At 35.4% G+C, this 25969-nt stretch overlaps 1 protein-coding gene across 11 annotated transcripts in view; it reads left to right on the forward strand.

Moving 5' to 3' along the window:
* Positions 1–25969, forward strand: part of LOC126965935 (dual 3',5'-cyclic-AMP and -GMP phosphodiesterase 11-like) — a 282867-nt gene that overhangs the window by 231240 nt on the left and 25658 nt on the right. For all 11 annotated transcript variants that reach the window (XM_050809740.1, XM_050809742.1, XM_050809741.1 and 8 more), the window contains 2 exons: positions 7217–7324; positions 9415–9663. In XM_050809740.1, the coding sequence (XP_050665697.1) occupies positions 7217–7324; positions 9415–9663 (357 nt within the window). The remainder of the gene's footprint in view (positions 1–7216; positions 7325–9414; positions 9664–25969) is intronic.

Below are 25969 nucleotides of genomic sequence, written 5' to 3' on the forward strand. Positions count from 1 at the left end.
TGTATGTATTTTTTAATGCCACATTATAAAAAAATAAAAACAAAAAATTTCGTCCAAAAATTAAAAAAAAAAAAAATTAAGGGTGAACAACCCTTATTACTTAGGGGTATGAAAAAATTCTCAGACCTACTCACTATGCTCACAAAATTTCATGAGAATCGGTCAAGCCGTTTCGGAGGAGTACGGGAACGAACATTTTGACACGAGAATTTTATATATAAGATTTATTTTGTATGGACATATTTTCTATGAGAAAATGTATTGACGCACAGTTTGACAGTTCTGCCGTGAAACAATTTCATTATAACAACAGGGAGCATATTTTACGAAATAGTTCTTGATGTTATCAAATATTATTGACAAATTCATAAAAAAACAGTATTAAATTTATTATGTACAGAACAACGTCTGTCGCGTCGGCCAGTTTCCTAAAAAGGCCTCTTGTAACTTAATCAAGAAGGACTTTAAAAAGTATCGAATAGAAATAGAAAAATCTTTATTTACACTAATTTAACGCTATTATTAAGATAAGTGTGTGGCGTTAAATTACATCTTACACTACTAAATCACATTAGAGAAGAAAAAATATTTTTATATATACTTAATTAAAGAGAGAAAAAAAATAGCGGTATAATATTTTAAATAACAATACTCATATGAAACTGCGGCGCGTGATTCATTGCTAAAAGGAGCTGACTCAGTGCTATGTTGGGTTGAGTGCTTGAGACACCAACATATCACTGGTTTTCAGCAGCCCCTCGTGACATTTGGAGTAGACAGTAATTATTGCAGTAGTACTTTCCATTGTAATAAATTCGTAATAAAAATAACCATATACTTATATATTATATTTATATAGGAATAAGCGTACAATTAATTTGAAAACCGAAAAATAATTGGTAGATGCGTCGGGTGAGGATCAAAGGTAAAGAACCGAAATATGGTGCAAGGTCTTTCACCTTTTGCGCCACCTGCACTTCAAACTGCTCTAACCTGATCGCGCTCCCTGATTTGACTTGCCTTACTCGAACGAATGTTACATAGCCGAGCGTGACAAACCAGTCTCATTTAAAACCCACAAAATAAATGGACCAGCGCGCTAGAGAGGTTTTCACGTCAAAACAAATACATTCAATTCACAAGGTTCCGTAGCCAAATGGCAAAGAACGGAACCCTTATGGATTCGTCATGTCTGTCGGTCTGTCCGTCCGTATGTCACAGCCACTTTTCTCCGAAACTATAACAACTGATGAAACTTGGTAAGTAATGTTTTCTCTAAACTGAAACTCAATTTTTTTTCGAGTTTCTGTTTACAGAATACATTGCCCCACATGTGGGACCCATCTATGGATATAGGACTTGAAAAGTGATATTGAGGTTTCTAATATCAATTTTTTTAGAACTGAATAGTGCCCGAGAGGCACTTCTAAAGTGGTAAAATGTGTTGGAATGTCCCTGGTGTCTTGGGCACGGAGAATGGCGCTGGTGTGGGACGAGACTTACGTCGACACTCTGTCCTCCTTATCATGTCCAAGTTACGTCAGTTGGTGCTGGGGCTGGTGCTTCGATTGCCGAAGACAGCAAGCGTCGCAAATATGTCGGTCTCAGTGAGTCTTACATCTTTGTATCGTTTGGTGTAGAGACACTTGGCCCACGGGGCCCAGAGGCGCGGTGAATGTACAAAGTACTTTATTCGCGCCTCAAAAGGGCTATTGAAAACCCAAGCGCTGGCAGCTATTTCGATCAACAGATCAGCCTAGCTCTCCAGCGCGGAAACGCTGTCAGTATTCTTGGTACACTTCCTTGTAATGATAGTTTTAATTTTATGTAGTCATAGTATTGTGAATATAGTTGTAACATAACATCTTCCAACCATAAATAAATATATAACAATACATAAACATATTGCTATTTCAAAAAATAGTTTTGGGTGAATGATTCTCAGATTCAAACATAATCTACTTAAGTGCTGATAATTGTGTAGGCGTTTAATTGTATTACACTTCATAAATACTTACTTAAAAGCTTTCGTTATCTTCAATGGGATTAGTGAAGGGATTATAATGTTGTTTACTTGATTTTAAAAATATCTTATCTTAATGGAAGGCTGTCCATCAAACAAGGCCTATTGTTGTATTATATTTATACATTTCTGCGGCTTGAATAGAGTATTGTACGAACTTCGCGTGGTAATACAATTAAATATTACTATCTATTTTGAAAATATCTTATTTATGTAATATAGTTGGTAATTATTTATTTGTGAATCCTCTTTTTTCTGTGAACATGTGTTTGTGTAAAACAATAATATAAATTGCAATTTTATTCGTTAGAAGCAAAAGTGATTCTTAACGAAATTAAATTTTTTTATTTTTATAAAACACCAAACCAAAATCTGCGTTATTTTATACCAATCTTTACAGAACCAGAATAGGCATAACAAGGGGACTCCTCATTGGACTATGAGAGCATTATATAAATAAAATTTGTAACCAAAATTTATGAATGATCCGGGAATCGAACTCGCGACCGTTCGGGCTTCATCCGAGCGCTTTTGCAACTAAGCCAACCGTTCGAGTACGCATGTTTCGTAAATTTTGGTATATCTTTTTCAACCGTTTGTCCTAGAGGTCGCGGAGTGAGAGTTCTCTCGCGTTCCGTTCGAATGCTCTTCCACTCAGCCAACAGTTCAAGGTGATGTGCCGTTGATGAATCTTGTATGCTTTGTTCAACTCACAGGTTGTGGCTTCATCTACAGGATCAACTTTACCGTTGATAACCTGCTCAACCCCAATATTTGCATATTTTTGGAGAATTACTTAAGATGTCGCTCTTTCAAATCTATGTATATATATATCTATACATATATATAATCTATCTTCTTTTTCTATCTTTTTTCTTTTTTCTTTCTGTTCAGTATATTCCTGTACATATTATGTCCAATGCTATGTAGAAAATATACAATCATGAATTTTCCTTTCCTGCAATAGATAGCAAGGAATTATTATTGCAATAGTGATACAGCGAACACTAAAATAAATACAGATATTGAAAGCAATACCTTATGTCAACATTTACAATCGAACTTTATCTACTTATTTACGATATTAAGTCGAGTGTTTGTTTAAAGCTTACATAAACTAACAACACGGTCTGTGTTGAAAATATTGTGTCTGTATGAAATATTTTTATACGTCGATATCGTGAATGGGGCTCACTTCATAGTTTGAGATCATGTTCGTGAAATATTTTAACACTGAATTATTAAAACTACTAAATTATTTATTAATACGGCTCTACTCACGTTTTTGTCATACCGTGTCGGTACCGACTAGTTTCGGATCATTCGGAAGTCCACGTTCAACCTCTTACTGAGTAAGACACCGGACACCGACAAAAACGTGGGTAAAGCAGTATTAATAAATACTTTTAACACTGTTTATTGAGTGTTCACAAACAGCATCCATATCCCATTTACCAGTGGGAGGCTCCTTTGCACAGGACGCCGGCTAGATTATCGGTACCACAACGGCGCCTATTTCTGCCGTGAAGCAGTAATGTGTAAGCATTACTGTGTTTCGGTCAAAAGGGCGCCGTCGCTAGTCAAATTACTGGGCAAATGGGACTTAACATCTTATATCTCAGGGTGACGAGCGCAATTGTAGTGCCGCTCAGAATTTTTGGGCTTAACAAGAATCCTGAGCGGCATTGCATTGTGATGGGCAGGGCGTATCAATTACCATCAGCTGAACGTCCTGATCGTCTCGTCCCGTATTTTCCTTAAAAAAAATATCCCGTCATTTAGACTTAATGGCATTTTGATTTGTGATCTATTCTCACCTTATTATCGCCTTGAGCGGTGAGTGAAATGAATGTATATTGCACTGTACGTAAAATTTTCCCGGTCAGTAACAGTTATTGACTTCTTTGTATTAAATTACACTGACCAAGAGATGTTTCATTGATTAAATGAACACACGGATAGAACTACTTAATCATAATTATAAAAAAAAAAATCCAAAAATTAGTGTTAATAAAAATAAAACTAAATTTCAATCAATTGAAAATTAATAACCCTTAATTGGGTACAATTCACCTACGAGTTCTAAACGGGTACGGCGCGTGGGACAAGTAGGTGCCAGTGCTAGCGCTAATACTGAATTACTTACAGGCTATTGTTAATAATCAAATAATCACCAGTGAGAGCCTCTTTTGCACAGGATGCCGGCTAGATTATGGGTACCACAACCGCGCCTATTTCTGCCGTGAAGCAGTAATGTGTAAGCATTATTCAGTTTCGGTCTGAAAGGCGCCGTAGCTAGTGAAATTACTGGGTAAATGAGACTTAACATCTTATGTCTCAAGGTGACGAGCGCAATCGTAGTGCCGCTCAATATTTTTGGGATTTTTCAAGAATACTGAGCGGCATTGCATAGTAATAGGCAGGGCGTATTAATTACCATCAGCTGAACGTCCTGCTCGTCTCGTCCCTTATTTTATTGAAAAAAAAAAACAATCGATAAAAACACGCCAGGTACATTCGCTTAGTGTGCGTAACAAGCTACGTCTTATACTCGCGTTTTTTATGACAATTTGTGTTAGTGTGCGTGAATTGCTCTAAATAAAGGTTAACCGTCAAACCTCAATATTTTTCGACGTTTTCGCAGCTGTCACAGTCTATCTAGACGTATTAGTGATTTAAGTATGTCTCTTTGATGGCATAATACTTCAAAAATATTGCACAGCCGACGGGATAGTAAAACCAATGCATGAGTAGCAGAGTTGTATGCAGCACATATTGTGGGCGATTTTGTATTTGGCTAGAAGCCATATCGCCCGCCGCATTATGTTAACAAAACACATTGTCCTTAATACAATTTGTAGTAGAAATTATTATGTGTACGTACACAGTAAGACACGACCCTAAATAATTGAGGAAGGGTAGTCTGAATCCCAAATGAATTATTCTTTGTTAAATTTATATTTGCATATAAGTACGTGTTCTGTTTATGTTTAAATAAGATTATACAAGAATTTATGTTCTAATTTTTATTAATATCATGTTTGGATCGTTTCGTGTGGACGAAACTAAGGCGAAAGTTTATTAGGCGATGACTGATAGCCAAAGTCAAAGTTTTCTCTTGAATTTATTATGATTCATTGGTTCTGCTTTTCGTTTGCGATATTCATATTATATTCAGAGGTAATTACAAAATTACCTGACTTCAGGAACTGAAAATCAAACAACAACTACAAAATTTGGTCTGGTTTATGATCCCGTGCATAAATTCAAGATATTATTGTTCTACTCTCGTGACCACTTCTCTAAACAAAGAAATCTGAATTTACGCACTTTTTCCATGGGATATTAGTCACTGTTTCTTCTGGAAGTTTCGTAGGCTACTCGATTTCGGCGTGTCATTTAGAAGCAGGCTATGTCTTCTTAAACTGGCTATAATTTGTAGTCCAAGTGGCTCAGATTGGGGATAGGCAAGTTTTCATCACTGACAATGATATCGCTTTACCTACATTTTGTTGCATCACTTTGCATATATTGTAATTGAAATGATTTGTTAAATTAAATTGATAATGAGAACCTGTTATACCATTCTGTTTTGAAAAGAGCAACCTTAGAGTTTCTTGCTCGTTCTTCTCTGAGCAAATCTGCCTTCCGAACGAGCTGTATGAAAAAATTACATATTTCAAATGTAATGCAATTTACCTACGAAATATTCTTTTTTTTTTCTTGTTTTTTGTGGGATTGATTTAGGGCATGTCGATAAGCATCAAGCTTCAGGTCTTTTGATAATAAGTACAAGAGTTCTAAATAGAATCTTCATTACTCTCAATCAAATTTTTTTGTATCCCTATTAGAGTAATACACCGGGTAAACCAGTGGGAGGCTGCTTTGCACAGGAAGCCGGCTAGATTATGGGTACCACAACGGCGCCTATTTTTACCGTGAAGCAGTAATGTGAAAGCATTACTGTGTTTCGGTCTGAAGGGCGCCGTAGCTAGTGAAATTACTGGACAAATGAGGCTTAACATCTTATGTCTCAAGGTGACGAGCGCAATTATAGTGCCGCTCAGAATTTTTGGGTTTTTTGAGAATCCTGAGCGGCACTGCATTGTAATGGGCATGGCGTATCAATTACCATCAGCTGAACGTTCTGCTCGTCTCGTCCCTTATTATCATAATAATAAAAAAGAAATAAAAAAAACCTCTGCTCACAGAGTTAATCTTCCTGATTGATTGATTCCAGAAGTTCTCTCCATCCATGATCTGCAATCATACTGACTCACAAACGCATTATAACCGAGCATGACGGCTCAGTCTCATTCAGTACCTACAAAATAAAGTACTTAGCTCGTCAAAATAAATATACACTTTTATTTAGAAAATTTTGTATAATTTCTCTCGTTATATTTGCGATGGCGATTTCATTATACGGCTGGCATAAGTTGGGACTCAATTATCAGTCGCACGCTAAACACACTATTAATGATAGCCTTTGACCGGAGGCTGCCAAGTCCGTTAGACAATTAGGGAACTCTACACCTCACTATTTGGAACTGTTTACGTTTCCCGTTCGGGCCGCAGCTACCTCGTGATTACGTTGTGTATTGTAGTTTGTTGATTTTAGCCTCTGTTTGTGATTTGCACAAAGTTGAGAAGTTACAATTAATCAGAGCAATGGTTTATCATTGATAAACTCAAAAATTCTGAGCGGCACTACAATTGCGCTCGTCACCTTGAGACATAAGATGTTAAGTCTCATTTGCCCAGTAATTACACTAGCTACGGAGCCCAGTAATGCTTAGGTACACATTACTGCTTCACGGCATAAATAGGCGCCGTTGTGGTACTCATATTTTAGCTGGCATCCTGTGCAAAGTAGCCTCATACTGGGATTAAATTGAATTTGGTCTTCTATCTACCTCAATTTTGACATCTGAAGACCATCTTTAAATATGCGGTATTTAAATTCAAATAAAATTTTGTACGTATTTATTTTTGTATCAATTTTACACGAATCTCGATATTTTATGGGGAAAACCATGTAGGTAGCTAATAGCTACTTCCGAATTTACACACCAAGTCCTTTAATTTAATATAAATTTATTTTTGTGTTACTTGTTAGTTTATTTAAGATAAGTTAGGTTATTGAATATTATTATGTTTTTTGATAATATAAATAAATATATATTGTTTTAGGATGAGAGGTTCAACCACGATATCGACCAGCAGACGGGCTACAAGACCCGCTCTCTACTCTGTATGCCTATTAAGGATATCAATGGAGAAGTCATCGGAGTGGCGCAGGTAAAGGAGTTCAGTGTTTATTTATGTATTTTTACTTCACTATAGACTTCGGCAAGGATCGTAAGCAGCGCGAATTGATTCGCAAGTTAAAAATAAAATAATGTAAAAAATACGACAAACATTCTGAAAATATATTAAACCGTGAAAAATATAAAATAGTAATAAATAATGAACTAGTGAATTGGTCCATTTGTTAAATATCTGCAGTTAATATAATGGCTGAAATACAACATAGAATAAGCGAATTAAATTCCTACCTACATACATTAGCCATTTACGTGCCGGCTTAAGATATGCCAACAAGTTAATGTTGTAGATGATAGTTCAAATAACGATCTGCCTACGCATTAATGCTGGGATAGTGGTAAACGGCGTCAAATAAACGTATTTTTGTAATCGGATACCAAAACAGATTGGTACGTGGCAGGCACCATCGGTGGCAGTCAACGGTTCTATCTATTGCGTCACTGAAGCATTTAATTCTGCTTAAGAATAATTAAGAGAAAATTTTAAAGAATTAATTAATTAATTTAAATTGATTAATAACTAATTAATAACTTTTAAATTAATTGATGATTCCTGCCGCCGAATTCCACCTTCGCACGACACGCCACACGTTAGGATATCATCCCCACCATCTGGATGTGTGGCGGTCCTCCACAGTGCGGTTTTCAAGGAGCTTTCTTCCTCGTACTACAAAGCTGTAAGTGGAGTGAACTTGAAAAAGCGCGTACAGCTTCCTAAAAGGCCGGCAACGCTCCTGTGATTCCTCTGGTGTTGCAAGAGATTGTGGGCGGCGGTGATCACTTAACAACAGGTGACCCGTACGCTCGTTTGTCCTCCTATTCCATAAAAAAAAATTAAACATTTTGACTGTTGCGTCTCAATATATTCTTGATAATGTTCTATATGGTCATAAGCACATTAAGGAATTTGCTAGAAACTGTGACAATCATAATGTTAACACGAGGAACAAACATAAACTTGTTATGCCTACCACTTGGTTAAATCGCTTTAGTAAGTCTTTAATTGGAGGATGCTAATGCTTTTTGCAATGCAATTTGATCCTAGAAAATGTAAAAAACAAATGTGTTACAAAATTTAAAAGAATTGTTAAAAAACGTTTGTGTGTGAAAGGTTATTATAACATAAATGATGTTCTTACAGACTGAGTTGACTTACTTACTCTTACAGACTACTTGACTTCAAAAAGTGATGCGGTTATCTTATTTTGAGAAATAAACTATTTGAATTTGAATACATTAAACCTCATAATATTTAAACACAAAGAAACGGAAAATTAAAGGTTACTACGCAATCAATGAGTCGTGGTAAGAAATTTATGAATTTTGTTTTTAACAACATTACAGTTTGTTCATTAATTAAATTTGTGTAAAATTTAACTTTGGGATGATGTTTAAAACTGTATTATCTCACGTTGAATTAATACAAAAAGCGCTTGAGGGAACTTAGAGAGAATCACTCAAGTTTTATCGCCGCTTCCCAAGTTACGATTTTCTTGCAGAACTTTTAGATTACGTGTCGGAAAGAATTATAATATCCGAAATTAGATATATTTTCGGAGTCTTTTGTGTGTCAATCATACTGCTGTAAATAGATATTAATAATGTGTTCTATATAAAAATAGATTAACAAGTTCTTTAGGAAAAAAAATAATATGCATGCTTGTTTTTGCCGACATTAAAAACTTTTTTTTCTGACACGAGCAGGACGTTCAGCTGATGGTAATTTATATATCCTGCCCATAACAATGCAATTCCGGTCGGGATTCTTGAACCCCCCAAAAATTCTGAGCGGCATTACAATTGCGCTTATCACCTTGAGACGTAAGATGTTAAGTCTCATTTTCCCAGTAATTTCACTAGGTACGGCGCCCTTTAGACCGAAACACAGTAATGCTTAAACATTACAGCTTCACGGCAGAAATAGGCGCCCGTTGTAGTACCCATAATCTAGCCGGCATCCTGTGCAAAGGAGCCTCCCACTGGACTAGAAAGGGCTTACTAGTTTTCCTAGTTATTATTTCTCTACAAGACCATAATCCTATCTAATGTTTTACTTTTTATCAGGTAATAAATAAACAAAACGACGGAATCTTCACGCCGACCGATGAGAAAGTGTTCGCGTCGTATCTGCAGTTCTGTGGGATCGGTCTACGGAACGCAACGCTCTACGAGAGGTCCCAGCTCGAGGTGAAGAGGAACCAGGTGCTGCTGGACCTCGCCAGGATGGTGTTCGAGGAGCAGAGCACGATAGAGTTCATGGTGTTGAGGATACTGACACACACACAGAGCCTGATACGATGCCAACGGGTGCAGGTGAGATGACAACTGTGATGAGGTGTTTTAAGAGTTAATTTTAATTGTTGTGTTTAATATAATATTATATATGATACGAAATAAAACGAAAAACTGTTGAAGGATCACTTGGTAAAACAGAAACTGTTTTACCAGCTTGTTAGATCTACCCAGCACTCGATCCGACCGCCTCGCCTCGTGCAGTTACCACCTTATTGTATGGATATGCGCTTACTACATGATTTCCGTAGCGACACGGGAAAGCCTCGCTATCCCGCGAATACCACTGTCGTTCCAGAGTAAGGCGAGTCAATATTTCCTGAGGATACATCGTGTAGAGGCGACTTTAGTATCAAAATTACGATTAATCCGGTCGTTCGGTCAGGGGTTCACCGTGGTTCATTCTTTTGTTGAAGCCGCGTATAACCCTAACTGAAAGCTGTGCTTTTTGGTTTTTAAGTGCATTCTGCTTGTATACTAACTAATCTTAGCGGAATTTACACGATAGCTCATATCATTTAAATAATTATGGATTTCTGCAAAATAATGCCTAATTCAATAAATTTTCGATGAAAGACCTCTGCTCGCATGCTTGTTTTGCTTAAGGTGACACTAAATTCCAGCGACCATGGGCTATTGCTATGCTATGAATTCACGGCTGCCGGCCCGCCATCTATGCAACAAAGCTAATCTTTTACAATTCTTACGTGGAAATCGTAACATTTGAATAGGCACAAACAGTTTATATGCATACAATTCTCATTATTGATTAGGTTATGATCTGATTAAATGTACATACACAAGAAAAAAGTACAAGCTATAAGAATAACTTTTCTGAGTGTAGTGCTAAACAAATGCGTCATGCCGAGAAAAAACTTGAATAAAAAATGAAAAATGGTAGTCCAAAATAGCTCTGGAGTGTGAACTATAACCAACAGCAAGCATTAGCAACCTACAAATAAGACTTAAGGGTATGTGTAACCGGATAAAATAGTGATTACAACTCCAATTGCTATATATTCGCTACAAAACTTGTCTAAAAACAACTTGATTGCGTGTTTTCTGCTTACACCTTAACTGCGCATTACTTACGATTCTAGTGGATGGCATTCGGACCGCCAAGTTACAGCGAGTAGACACCAAAGTCCCGGCGCGGGCGATGCGGTGTTAGTCCGGTGCCAGGTGGCTGTAATGAGCTACAACCTTGTTTATTAAATATTACGGTCAACGAGCTCTGTTGTTAGAAATAGACAGTTATAGCTACAACCACTCAGGCCACAACGTTTTGACACTCGTGTTACTTAGTCTTGCCATAAATACTGAAACAAAGATAAAAAAAATCTATTGCAAATAACATTTATTTCTTTAACAGCGCGTTAGTTAAATACATAAATATAAAATATAAAAAAATACTTGGGTTTATTAATGGACGAACAGTTAAGATTTGAGAAGCATACACTCACTGCCGTCCGAAACTGTTTCTATCGACTTCAAATTTTATACAATATTCGGAATTACTTGAATGTAGGGACACGTATCAAGCTTTGTGAGAGTCTAGTTCTATCTAAATTCAATTATGCCGATGCAGTTATAAGTCACAGGCTCTTAGCAAGAACTAAAAATCTTATTCAGCGGGTACAAAATGCCTGCGCTAGATATTGTTTTAAAATCCCTCCTCGTGAACATGTCTCACCATATCTAAATAATGCTAAAATGCTAAAAATGGAATATCGGCGACAATTGCATTTCGCTACTCTTCTTTTTGGGGTTATAAAATACAAAATTCCAAAATATCTTTATACCAAGTTACGATGGTCTGCTGACACTTGCAAGTATCACACGAGAGCTTCTCCTTACCTGCTCTGTGTACCACCACACCGGGCAGCGGCATTCGAAGGAGGCTTTTGTTATAATTATTCTAAAATATGGAATGACTTACCTCCTCCCCTTCGTAATATAAATAGTGTTTATACCTTTAGAATTAAATATAAAACGTATTTGTTTACACTTCAGTTGGGCCTCTCTCAAAATAAATCTTAATATGTAGTTTAAAAAAAATCACGCCGCAAATCTCTTTCATAGTTTGAATGAATATATTTAATGTGTATATGTATATATGGATATATATGTTTATATATGTATGTATATATATATTTATATATTGGGCATATAAAATAAAAAATATAAAAAAACCATACCGGTTTTTTTATATTACACACAAAATTTCGTACAAATTGGTGCAGCCGTTTCGGAGGAATTTGGTAAGAAACACCGGGACACGAGAATTTTATATATTATATAATAAATATATATCTAATTAATAACTGTTACGATCTAGCCGTCTACTATAATATTATTTTTTACCTTATGTTTTGAGTACTATCATTTATTTATTTTTTATTTATTACATAATTATTGTATTTAATAATGGAAACACTTGTGGCTGTAATCGCGACGGCCGCCTTATTGAAGGTAGCTACTGAAAATCAGTGTTGGGTGATACCCAACTAATATGCTGAGTAGCAAACCTTTTTGGGACAAAACACTGCAAATACCACCTTATTATGTTTATATAGAATAAGCCTTACTTTAGTTTTTTAATGTATGTTAGTTTTACTTAGATTAGGTATATTATAGTAATTGTTTAGATACGTTTTTTCATATTATTTGTTATTATATTTTGTAAATGTTCACGTGTATTTGTAGTGTTTGTTCCAAATAAAGATATACTTACTTACTTACTAAAACAATTTCATATTTAAAAAGCTTATTCGAAGTGCTTCTCTTTATCACCCCACTCCATTTTAATATCGCAACATATTGTACAATGTATTGGCGCCAAAATGAGAAAACTCAATGAACAATCATATAACAATGACAGATTCCAAATTCAAATGTAATATTTAATTGTGACCGTATTTATGGCCAGACTATGTATTATAAATCTTTAGTATTTCCCGATAATAAAAAAATAATTTGACTGTTTGAGAAGAACGGTTTACAGTCAGAAGTAGAGAAAAAAAAGTGCTTACTTACCATACTAGTTCTATCGTCGGTGCCCGAGTTAGGAATGCGTAATATAATAATTATAAAATTAATTATTAATAATATCGTAGAGAGTAACAAAAGAGACGTAGGAAATTAAAAATAAAGCTTGCATAAACTTACACAATTTTTGCCAATCAGCAATTAAATATTTTATAATTAAGAGGTCTACACTTTATTTAAAATAACACACATCTACATAAAAAGCCAATTAAGATAAGAGATAGCCTTAAGGTTATCAACAGAAAAGACAATAACAGGGCAGCAAGATTGCAATTCATGTTACAGAGATTAATAACTTATATTTTTAATTGTTTAAGTGTGCATGTATAATTAGTATGGGCAGAAGTATAGTTACATTATAATTTTTATTTTATTTTTTATTTAAATTGAGAAGGCGTTTATTATTTTAGAAACTTCGATTTTTTCCGCCATTTCTGATTTAATTATAATTTATAAAGATGTGCTTTATGTGTGTATTAAATAAAATCAAAGTAACTGTTGCTATTTGATTTTTTTAAGTTTTTACTTCTATTGGTAGTCCTTCCGACTTCCTGTTTTTTTTTGGAGAGTTGGTTTTTCTCGTGCTCTGCTGAAGTTCTAATGAAATCTTTGAGGCCTTTTGCTTTTTAAAGGCATGATTCGCAGGGCGTTCAGTTAGAACTATCTGGATGTGTGGCGGTCCTCCACAGTGCGCTATTCAAGGAGCTTTCTTCCACGTACTACAAAGCTGTGAAATGAGCTCTCTTGTACGGTGTTTCCGGGACGATATAACATGGGTACCTTCAAAGAAAACGCGTTAACCTTTCTTCAAGGCTGGCAACGCTCCTGTGATTCCTCTGGTGTTACTTAACACCAGGTGATCCGCATGCTCGTTAGTCCTACTTTTCCATAAAAACTTACAGAGGCTTTTAAGAGTTTCTTTGATTTGATTTTGTCTCTTTTGAAGTTTGTAAAACTTCAATGGAACATAATATCGAATAGAAATATAAGTTAATTTTAACCGTAGCGTGTTCATAAAATATATCTAACACGATAAAATATTTAAATGTTGCAAATTATTGTTTATGATGTAAAGTTTAACGTAATTCAATAGTCCATAACTCTGCCGGCGATACTATCTCGTTCATAATCTCGTTATATAGCTCGGGGATAAGGTTGGTATTAATTAGCAGTGTCACTTGGACGTCTGTATGACGCCGGTAAATACAACATAAATACTGTCTAATGACGGCTGCTGTAACAAGTAGGGCGGTCACAGATGGCGCCACTGTCCTCTTGGTCAGACTAAGTGTGAATAACATAAATTTACACTGACTGACCAGCGATTGATTGGTTAGTGACAAGCAGTAGGGGTTTAATGGAATAGTAAGACTAACTATCGTATCAACTGATGGAAAGTGATCACCGCTGCTCATGTTCTCTTGTAATACAGAGGAATCACAGGATCGTGTTGCCGGCCTTAAATATGTATAATATGATCTGCTAATACTATGTTGAAAGATATGTCTCATAGCTGCGATGCTTAAAAAGATAGGTGTGACTTCTCACGTGAGAAGTTATAATTCTTTGGCAGATTAATACAATTACAGCTCCAAAATTTTTCAGGTACGTGCGAATATGTACTTTACATTTGTAGAAAACTTATTAATTTTATTTTTTATTATATTGTTTGTTTTTGTTTTTGTATGTTTGTTCCAAATAAAGATATACTTACTTACTTAAAATAAAGTAAATAATAAATACAGATAATAGATCCAATTAAACATAAACATACCCACCGTAAATCCCAATTCAAAACCATTTTGGATACAAACCTGGGTGTGTCTGAGTTACCTGCTGGTTACCTGTTTCATATAGTCACAGTGTCGCTTGAAGCAATACCTTAAGTCAAAATTTAGGTCTATATAATATATAACAATACTTCAAGCCGGCCCACATTCTAGCGCTGTACAAAGCGCAGGTCCGGCCACACATGGAGTATTGCTGTCATCTCTGGTCTGGCGCACCCCAGTATCAGCTCGATCCATTTGACCGCGTGCAACGCAGAGCAGCTCGAATTGTCGGGGACCCAGTACTCTGTGAACGGCTGGATCACTTGGCGTTGCGTAGAGACGTCGCTTCATTGTGTGTCTTCTACCGCATTTATCACGGGGAGTGTTCCGAAGAGCTGTTTTACCTAATCCCTGCCGCCGAATTCCACCTTCGCACGACACGCCACAAGTTAGGATATCATCCTCACCATCTGGATGTGTGGCGGTCCTCCACAGTGCGGTTTACAAGGAGCTTTCTTCCATGTACTACAAAGCTGTGGAATGAACTTCCTTGTGCGGTGTTTCCGGGACGATACGACATTGGTACCTTCAAAAAAAGCGCGTACACCTTCCTTAAAGGCCGGCAACGCTCCTGTGATTCCTCTGGTGTTGCAAGAGAGTATGGGCGGCGGTGATCACTTAACAACAGGTGACCCGTACGCTCGTTTGTCCTCCTATTCAATAAAAATAAAAAAAAAATAAAAAAAACTTCATGGGTTCGGATAAAATAACTCTCAGACTATTTTCCAAACGCGTGATATTAATCTAAATTATGTTATATAATTTGCACAAACAATATATTTGACATTGGCAAATTATTGATTGTCTCGCTTTTAAACATTTCACGGGATTCCTATTAACCCATGATTTAGGAAAAAATAAATATACTAACAAACCCAAATCCAATTATAACACAATCTAATACTTTATGTTCAATAGAAAGGGCGAGAAATGTGACTGTATATTATAACAAAATTTTGGCACTCAATTCCCAGCTCTTGGCTGATCTGTTAACCAATGACTGCACCCAACATTGTATCTGATTAATTATTGGAACGTCGCCAACACTCCAAATTGAGAAATACGAGTGAAATACGCTTCTGAAAAATAGAACGCCTTAATATATCGCGATTGTGTGAGCTTAGCCAAGATTATGTTATAGTTGAATGGAGATGTTGGCAAAAACTAGAAACGTATATTGTTGGCTTATGTGACCCTGGTAACTTAACAGATACAATAAATTGTAAATACATTGTGGTATTTTGGTATAAGAATAAAATAAGGCCATAAGGAGACCTCTAAATCTGTGGCGTTTGTGACTATCACCTAAATGGCTTACAATCGTATACGCGTATTTATTTTTGAAAGTAAAAACTTCTTTAGCCGCACTTTTTGGTAGGGAAATATGAATTGGGTTCGCGTCACCGACATGCTCGTTACTGGCGCACGCGATAAATAAATAATTGATTATTTAAAAAAAAAATATAAATATATATTATATTTGGATACTTTTTGGATGGGTGAAATCTCGTGAGTTAGCGTCACCGTAATGCGTATAGCAGTATATCTGTAGCTATACAGCTGACGTATTGTGCAACATTAGTGCTGTGTATATCTTGTGAAATTGAATGGATTTAGTGAAAAGTTCAATGTGTATATACTGTTTTGTTTGATTAATATATTATTGAAATTTTAACTCTTAATACTTAAGTTTTAAGTTTCACTTCTATCGGCAATCTCTACAACTGCCAATTTTTTTTAAATATTAACCTGGACTGTACATTAAATGTAATGAATATAATACAAAAGAAAATTCTTTATTGTACTATACAATAATTGTGACAATTTGTACATAAGAGTTATGGTAGCACAATTAGGCGACCTTATTAGGAGGTATGAGATATTTTTCAGTGTAACTCAACTAGGCAAGAAATTAACTTACTATAGTCGTTAACTTAAAAATCAAATATTCTTTCACACCAGTGGGAGGCTCCTTTGCACTGGATGCCGGCTACATTATGGGTACCACAATGGCGCCTATTTCTGCCGCGAAGCAGTACTGTGTGAGCATTACTGTGTTTCGGTCTAAAGGGCCCCGTAGCTAGTGAAATTACTGGGCAAACGAGACTTAACATCTTATGTCTCAAGGAGACGGAAATGTGCTACCGCTCCGATTTTTGTATTTTTCAAGAATCCTGAGAGGCACTGCATTGTAATGGGCAGGGCGTATCAATTTCCTTCAGCTAATCGTCCTGCTCGTCTCGTCCCTTATAGTCATAAAAAAAAGAATGGAAGAATGGCAAATAAAGATGATTTGAATTGATTATATTATGACCGAGTACAATGTTTTGTAAAACACTATATGTTTCTCGACTAATCTAGCCAATTCGATTATACTATTTATCTGTGTTTAGAAAAAAAAATATTTGATGTTGTGGGTATCTCAAATACTTAAAATGTTAAATTATTAGCACATTAATCAATGTAAATATATTTTATTTAATGCTAAAGTTATTTATGAAAACAATTTTTTAAAATCGTGTTAAATATGGGAATGAAAAATGATACAGGATTAAAGTCGGAAAGCTATCCGTCGGGAAATTGTGTATGGCTTTAAACTTTGAAAATGAGCGTCCGTTTAATTTTGTACTTTATATGAGAAATTATTTCTGTTCTTGAATCAAGCTGGTGTATTTTTAGAGTGTATCTATTTATATTAATGTTGTTTATATCTCACAGAAGTGATTTAACAAACGAACTGTTGTAGTTTCATCTAATTTAATACTTGCAACGTGATTTGGCTGTAGTTACTCCAGGAAGTAATTATTGGGACTGCGCGTGATTATTTAATTAATCACTCAAAATTTGTCACTTCATTCTATTGTGATTTTAGGTTTTGCGACCCGAAAGGTATATAAGTCTATAAATAAGACTGCATTTAGTACTCGAGCGACAGTCAGCGCTGACGTCGCTTCGGTCACACGGCGCTGCAACATTGAAAACATATGATCGCGTACAGTCCAGTGCTTATCAATTGCTACGCGCGTACAGCTACGTCGCGCAGACGGGAATCGTCGGTCGAGCTCGTCGGTCCGCTGACGCATTATGGCGCTAAATAACCGAGCGACCAACTGTACGCATGTGTGTAGCATCGTAATCAAAAATTGTAAACAAAAATTTGTTTTCTGGCAATTTCGAATATATTGTATAAATTTCTCCTTCAATTATATCTTCTCCAACTTTTATTCCGTAATCGTTTGCGTAATTAGTTCGCGCATATTAAAGAGGTTTAAAATGGATTCATTTTTCTTCTTAATTGTACACGCGCATTCAAGTTTGCTGTCAGCTGTGCACTAAACGCAACATGGTCAGGGCGTACGAATACACGCTACGTTCGACTGACGTCAGCGCTGAACGTCGGTCGAGCACTAAATGCAACCTAAGTCTCTGTCTGTCCATCGGTTCGTGTGCCCATCTGTCAGGTGGCTGTGTCAGTACCAGTTAGACAACCGAAATACAACATCTCTTTAATACTGGCTGATCCAGCAAACGTTGTTCTGCCATATAAATAGAAAACAGATCACCTAGCGGTATGAAAAATAATTTACGAGCGATTCTCAGACGTATAACATCCACAAAATCCACAATGGGAAGAATAGAATAGAAATGAACGACGAATGTTCATTTACAATATCCGTACGTGTCCAATATGTGTTCTGAATATAATATTTAAGAACTAGCACACACGTAGTCTTTCTATTCAAATCTTGTGTTTGAACAGGAATATGTGAACGTGCGAATCTCTCAACGCGTTCGATTTATTTTAAATCTCCAGCCGCGGCTTGTATACTTCAACGATCTGTGAAACTCTTTATGCACTGCTGTTTAATTCGACCAAGTTTAAATATTTCAGTTATTTGTTTTGTACGAAAAGACGTATAATATTGCGAGTGCTTTTTTTATAACAATAAGGGATGAGACCAGCAGGACGATACGTCCTGCCCATTTCAATGCAGCGCTGCTCAGGATTCTTGAAAAACCCAAAAATTCTGAGCGGCACTACAATTGCGCTCGTCACCTTGAGACATAAGATGTTAAGTCTCATTTGCCCAGTAATTTCAATAGCTACGGCGCCCTTTAGACCGAATCTCAGTAATGCTAACACATTACTGCTTCACGGCAGAAATAGGTGCCGTTGTGGTACCCATAATCTAGTCGGCATCATGTATATTTTATTAAAAACTCTTGTCGAGTTTGACTTGTATAATACGAAAAGACCTGAGAAGAATGGGGATGACACTTAGCGGAACTTCTTTTTTTTTATTTTAAAATCCTGAAGGCGGTCGTTCTATTCCCTAGGTGTGGTATCAGTTAGAAAGACATTTATAGTCTAGTAGACTGTATGTACCACACAAAGTTTTAAATATTCTTTTGAATTTCGAAATAGCTAAGCTTTTTGTTGTAAATGCATGTACATACACATCGCCCAACAAAAGCACTTTACAACTCTAGTTAACCAAGTAGTTGGCGTAACAAGTTTGTTTGTCCTGGTGTTAACATTACGAATATCACAGTTTTTATATTCATGTATCTTATATCTTTAAACGAGCAATTCCTGTGTATATGATATATATAATCTAAATCTCGGAAACGGCTCCAACGATTTTAATGAAATTTAATATATAGGTAGTTTCGGGGGGCGAGAAGTCGATCTAGCTGGGTTTCAATTGAAAAAATGTAGTTTTATCCGAGTTTTAATGAGAAGTAGAAACAATAACATTAGAATAGAAAGGTAAATTTCGCCACCATATACAAGACTATAATAGCTCAAATGGGTCATTGGGTGATTCGGAAAGCAGAACACCCCGGTCCGAATCCAGATGTCCTATTGGTTTTTTTTTTGTTCAAGTGTTGTACCTTCTTAAAAATCCAAGCAAAGCTCGGTCGTCCAGCTAATATTACATAAAATTATATTATCAAGAATATATTTAATTTTTTTAAAGTTTTTTTTTATTGAATCTCTGAGGACCAAGGTTTTTATATACAGCGCGAATATCCAATTATCTGCAGCTCAAAGTCAGTATTAACATCGACCGCAGCACGTATTATAGGCATAACGGAAACTAATACTGAAAACTTTTCTGTCTGTCCGTTGGTTCCAGCTTATCTCCGAAGTGGCTCGACCGATTTTGATCGGACTTCCACTGGCTGGAGAGCTCTATTTTGTAAGTTACGAAGCGATGCTATATTGTGAACATATGCGAACATATCGGTGAAGTCGGTCTTAACATATTCTACGGCATTAACAAATAGTACGCATAATCCGAATGTGGATAACAAATTAAAAATGAGGAACGTATCACGCGCATTGAATAAAAATTAAAGGACGAAAAAATGTAGGTACACACAATGACATGAGACAAGAGAGAAATCACTAAAATTATTTGTAGATAAAACCGTATCGTAACAATATAGATAAAGCATAGATAATTTATACGTCTTGATAGAGTCTCATGCAGCTAGAAAACCGATTAAAACATGCCAGGAATATTAGCTTAGTGTGCGTGACAAGCTACGTCTTACACTCGCGATTTGTGACACTCTGTGTTAGTGTGCGTTCATTGCTCAAAATAGAGGTCAGTTCTAAACTAAATTTTTCGACGTTTTCACACCTGTCATAGTCTATCTAGACGTATAAACGATCTAAGAGATAAAATAACAATACAAAGCTTAAATCACTATTTCTTTTCATATAATGTGAATGCGAACAATGCGAAAATCACGAAAATAGCGAAATTGTCGTGAAAAAATGCTTTGACAACATTCCTCCTTTGGCAGTGATACGAAAAAGCCCTGAATTCGATAAAGTAAAAAAGCGTTTGATAATGTCTTCACCTTACAGGCCGGAATATTATGGTAACGATAACACTTTTCTCTCGTGGAAAAGTTATTGGATCGTTTCCAAGAAAAATTTCATTACGCAAGAACAATAAAGAAAAAACAAGATTCCTTTTAATGGAGAATCTATTCTTGTTCCTATGAGGCGGAACCAAGGGTATTGTTTTACGTCATTAACTTTTTGTCTCATGTTCTTAATTAGTTGAACGAAATTTTTGTCGTTATAAGTTAAGTTGAGTTAACTTGAGATTTAATTGTATTTAAATATATTGACGCGATTTGAACTTTTTTATTAAGTACTAGCTGACCCGACAGACGTTGTTCTGTATATAATAAATAAAATAATGATAAATAATTTTATATGAATTTGTCAATAATATATCATAACATCAAAAATTACTTCGTAAAATATGCACCCTGCCGTTGTAATGAAATTGTTTCGCAGCAGAGCTGTCAAACCGTGCGTCAATAAATTCTCTCATAGAAATTATGTATGGACACATCAAAGGAAAAACAAATCTGTTGTTTTTATTTAATTTAGCGGCATTTTCCTATTTATTCACCTTTTAAACCTTCTCTGGACTTCCACAAATAATTCAAGACCCAAATTTGCCAAATCGGTCCAGCCGTTCTCGAGTTTTAGCGAGACTAACGAACAGCAATTCATTTTTATATATATAGATTGAGCAAATTATGTGAAAAGAATTGTATAAAACTTTTACGTCATAAATTAACGACGCAAAACCACATTACATTTGATAACCTGTTCAACCCAAATACGTCACTCGAGCGCTTGGCTTAGTTGGAAGAGCGCCCGCACGAAACACGAGAGGTCGCGGGTTCGAGTCCCGCATCGTTCATAAATTTAAAATTTTATTTGTTTGAGTTATTTTTTTAACTGTTATGTAAAATTATTAAATTTTCACATTAGACACAATTATAACAAGTAAGACAGGTTACAATACGTATCTAAGTCGCATGACATCGGAAAACGCTCTATTTCTGTCGAAAGGTTCTTTACTTAATATTGTGATTTTATGAACATAATATCGGACTTATTTATTTATTTATTTATTTATTGACACACCAACAGCATTACATACAAAACATTAAAAATAATAATGGTCTAATAGGTTTATAATCTGGTATGAATGCCAGTTACTGGTGCATACACCACTCTCATTGCAAGACATTAATTTAAATACAAAATACAGTTCGACCTACAAATTTAACAAGGATTTTAAGCTAATTACTAAAAATAATAGATACAATATAACGAAGAAATAGTTTGTTTGAATATCAACTAACATATTATTATTATTTACGAACAGAAATGTGCGGTTAGTTTTTTTTTTTCAGACTTGTCACTGTGTCATGAAAAATATCAAAATCTTTTATGGACTTAACTTCGATACGATGCCGAATTTTTACATGTTAGGAGATCAATTATATAACTAAATTTAATTACTTCTTTGTGTGTAAATTGTGGATTACGTTGACCGCGGTTTTTTTTTATGAAAATACGGAACGAGACGAGCAGGACGTTCAGCTGATGGTAATTGATGCACCCGGCCCATTACAGTGCAGTGCAGCTCAGGATTCTCGAAAAGCCCAAAAACTCTGAGCGGCACTACAATTGCGTTCGTCACCTTGAGACATAAGATTTTAAGTCTCATTTGCCCAGTAATTTTACTAGCTGCGGCACCTACCAGCGGCTACCGAAACACAGTAATGTTTACACATTACTGCTTCACGGCAGAAATAGGCGTTGTTGTGGTAATAATCCATAATCTAGCCGGCATCCGGTGCAAAGGAGCCTCCCACTGGTATGTGACTCTTCTTCGGCCGTTTTCAATAACGTATCTCTAGTTACGGATATATTGCTAACACCGTTTAATGACATGATCTTATCTATCCATAGTCATGTCCGATATAGTTATATTCTTAGTTATAGACTATAGTCCAATGCTATCTGTCGATAGGTTATTGAAAGGTAAGTAAGCGTAAAAGGATAGAGTTGTCTACCTCTATTAAGTTAAACTAAGGATAGATGGGTTATTGAAAACGGCCGTTAATTGAATATTTTACCTTTCTCGCTGTTCAAAGTAAGAAACAAAGTAATGAACAGTATAGGCCCAGGGCGATAAGAATTATACGTGTATTAAAACTGGACGTGTGTAACGAGAATATATGAATCTAGCTATTCTTAGGCACACATCGTGTAATGTATTTAATATATCAGAATTTTTGTTATTGTATAAAGTAACTAGCTGACCCGACAAACGTTGTTCTGTACATAATAAAGAAAATACTGTTTTTTATGAATTTGTCAATAATATTTCATAACATCAAGAATTATTTCGTAAAACATGCTCCCTGTTGTTATTTAATGACATTTTTTCACAGCATAACTGTGAAATAATGCGTCAATAAATTCTCTCATAGAAAATATTATGTCCATACAAAACAAATATTGGAAAGAAACTGATCTATTGCAACGCTCGTTTTTATTGGTACCAGGGGATCATATGTGAAGAAGAGATAGTGCTCTGTTCGCTTAATGAAAATTTTGGTAGCATGTCCAAATCTTGTGGAACAGAAAAAGGAAATCGTGGTTTATTGTATTTTTTACGTAAAGTATTTGCGAGTTATAATAATTATGGGTCCCAAATCGAAATTAAAACTATCCTATCTCTCAAGTTGGACTCAACTGCACTCCATGAAGTAATCCCCATTAAAATCTGTTCATTAGTTTAAGAGTTCACTGGAAGCAAATATCAAGACACTGGATTTATATATATTGAGATAGTTATCATAATATTTTGATTAAATTCAAGTTTTACAGACAGAAACGCACTTAATTCACATTCATTCATTCAATCATTCATCAAAGTTTCTAAACTTTAAAAATACAAAATGTATATGGACAAAAGTCATGGAGAAAAAGTGAAACATTTATATCGACTTATAAAGAAGCTCATATTTTGATTAAATTCCAGTTTTACAGACAGAAATGCACTTAATTCACATTCATTCATTCAATCATTCACCAAATTTTCTAAACTATAAAAATACAAAATGTATATGGACAAAAGTCATGGAGAAAAAGTAAAACATTTATATCCACTTATAAAGAAGCCATACACGATGGTCTGTAATGTTTATAGGAAAATAAATAAGGTAACACAAGAGTATTACTACGTCGTTGGTCGTCACATTGCATACAAATTATCTTATCTGCATTCATAAATCAAAGATTATTAATACATAATATGATAGTCTATCTTTGATTGCTGTTTACGATCAAACGAGGCGTCTTCTGATAAAGTATTTATTCCCATGAGTTGCGCAACGTTTCATATTTGCATCTTAATATTTGATAACCTTGACGCGTTACAGTGTGTTCTCGGTTTACTTAGCGCCCTCTGTCGAATTAATATAATATATTATACTTGAACGGTTCTCTTTGTTAACAAGATTAATTATTATTTGTGTCATAAGAAGACGAACCGGTTATATTTACGCAGTATATTGTAGATTGTGCGGAAGCAGTGGAGTATAATGATTTACAATGTTTGAAATATATGTCTGTCTACGAATAAGTGTTTTTGAACAAACAACAAAAAATCTGCAGAACTTTCAATAAATAAAACTTGGTATAAATAAATACCGTTGCATTTTTTGTATAGTATTAAATAATAATATTACTGTTTTTAATATAAAAAAACAAGGTTACACTAATTGCATTTTTAAAATTTCTTTCTCTCTGTAAATCTATCTGTACCAGTCAATATCGCTGGACCGATTTCCACCATACGCAGTCAATGATTGCTCTCTTCTCAAATGAATTACTATTAAATTTTATTTACTATTAAATGCTACTTCTATTTTAGATTCTGAACTAAATATAGTCGCTGTATGGAATCAATTACCGGTTGCAGTATTCTTAAACTATTACGATTTAGGGACCTCCAAGCGTAGAACGTAGGTTTAGGTCCGGTATCCACCAAAGCGGAGAGGAGATGTAAGCTGTGGATAGCGGAGACGTGAGCTGTAGGAGCATGTATACGAAAGGCCCGCGAACATGTATCTCCATTCTGCCGCGCCTCTTAATCGCTCGACGCGGCACACAATTCTAGAGAAAAAATAGGACATCTCCTCTCCCCTGCGCTTGATCCATTCCCAACAAAGCTAAGCGGAGAGGAGATGTGAAAATAACGAAATCTGATTGCTTATCAAAATACATCTCCTGTCCTTTCGGTTTTGGTGGATACCGGGCCTAAAGTCCGGCAACGCATCTCTCGGCCTCTGGTGATGTAGATGTACATGGGCGTTTGCTTCATAACTTTGCATCACTTGAGCTTCTTCGCCGTTTGCCTTAGATAAAAATCTCATCATCAGGGTTATATTGACATGTAAAAAAAACTACTCGAGCAAAGTTGTATTAAAAACTAAAAATTTGTTAAGATATATTTCATCTGACCTATAAAGTATGTCGACGAATAGAGCTGAAATTAAGCAAGCATTAAATGAGAAAGTGTTGCTCTTTGGTTTAACTTTTCCGCTTCTAAAATTAAGTGCAGTTGAAAACTTTAGCTAATTTTAACGAATACTTAATGATAATTAAACAGAGCAGAGATTTTTTTCCGTTTGTGCTTTAAGAGGAAGTGTAAGGCTGAGTTTACACTAAGAAATATATTTATTCTGGTAATCTTTTATCCAGATTAGATTCCTAATTTTTTTACCTCTACTTTTCTTCTTGTCTTTATTTTATTTTAATTGAGTTTTTATTTTAATTTCGAGTGGGATTTTGATAGGGATTGATCGACACATCAAGTTCGGTTGATAAATACAAAAATATAAGATTTGTGAACGGATTGTGTTGGTTTTAATATACGATACGTGAAGAAATATATACCGAGCGGGCAACAACTATGAGATAGAGCATTTAGTTATATTCTGTAAAAAGTGACGAAATAGTCAGTAACGTGATAGGAGCTTTTGTTAAGCTCCGAATAATATTCTGACATTATCGCAGGTAGTGTACGCAGTAAACTTATTTAATTGAAGATTAGATCATTAATATGTCTAGATAGACTATGACAGCTGTGAAAACGTCGAAAACAATAGACTTTAGAACTAACCCCTATTTTGAGCAATTCACGCACACTAACATAAAGTGTCATACAAATCGCGAGTGTAAGACGTAGCTTGTCACGCACACTAAACTAATATAACTGACAAGTTTTAAACGGTTGTCTAACAGCATGAGACTTACGGCCATTTTCAATAACCTATCTATCCTTAGTTTAACTTACTAGTGGTAAGACAACACTATCCTTTTACGCTTACTTACATTTCAATAACCTATCGAAATAAAGCATTGGTCTATAACTATATTGGATACAACTATGGATAGATAAGGTCTTGTCATTCAACGATAACAGCAATGTATCCGTAACTAGAGATAAGTTATTGAAAAAGTCCTCGGAACGCTTTCACGCGCCAGACGTGAGGCGTTATCAACAAATAGGATTACATTATAAATTCAAATATTCTCCAATTGTGCC

Source organism: Leptidea sinapis, chromosome 9, assembly GCF_905404315.1.
Source record: "Leptidea sinapis chromosome 9, ilLepSina1.1, whole genome shotgun sequence".
NCBI lineage: Eukaryota > Metazoa > Arthropoda > Insecta > Lepidoptera > Pieridae > Leptidea > Leptidea sinapis.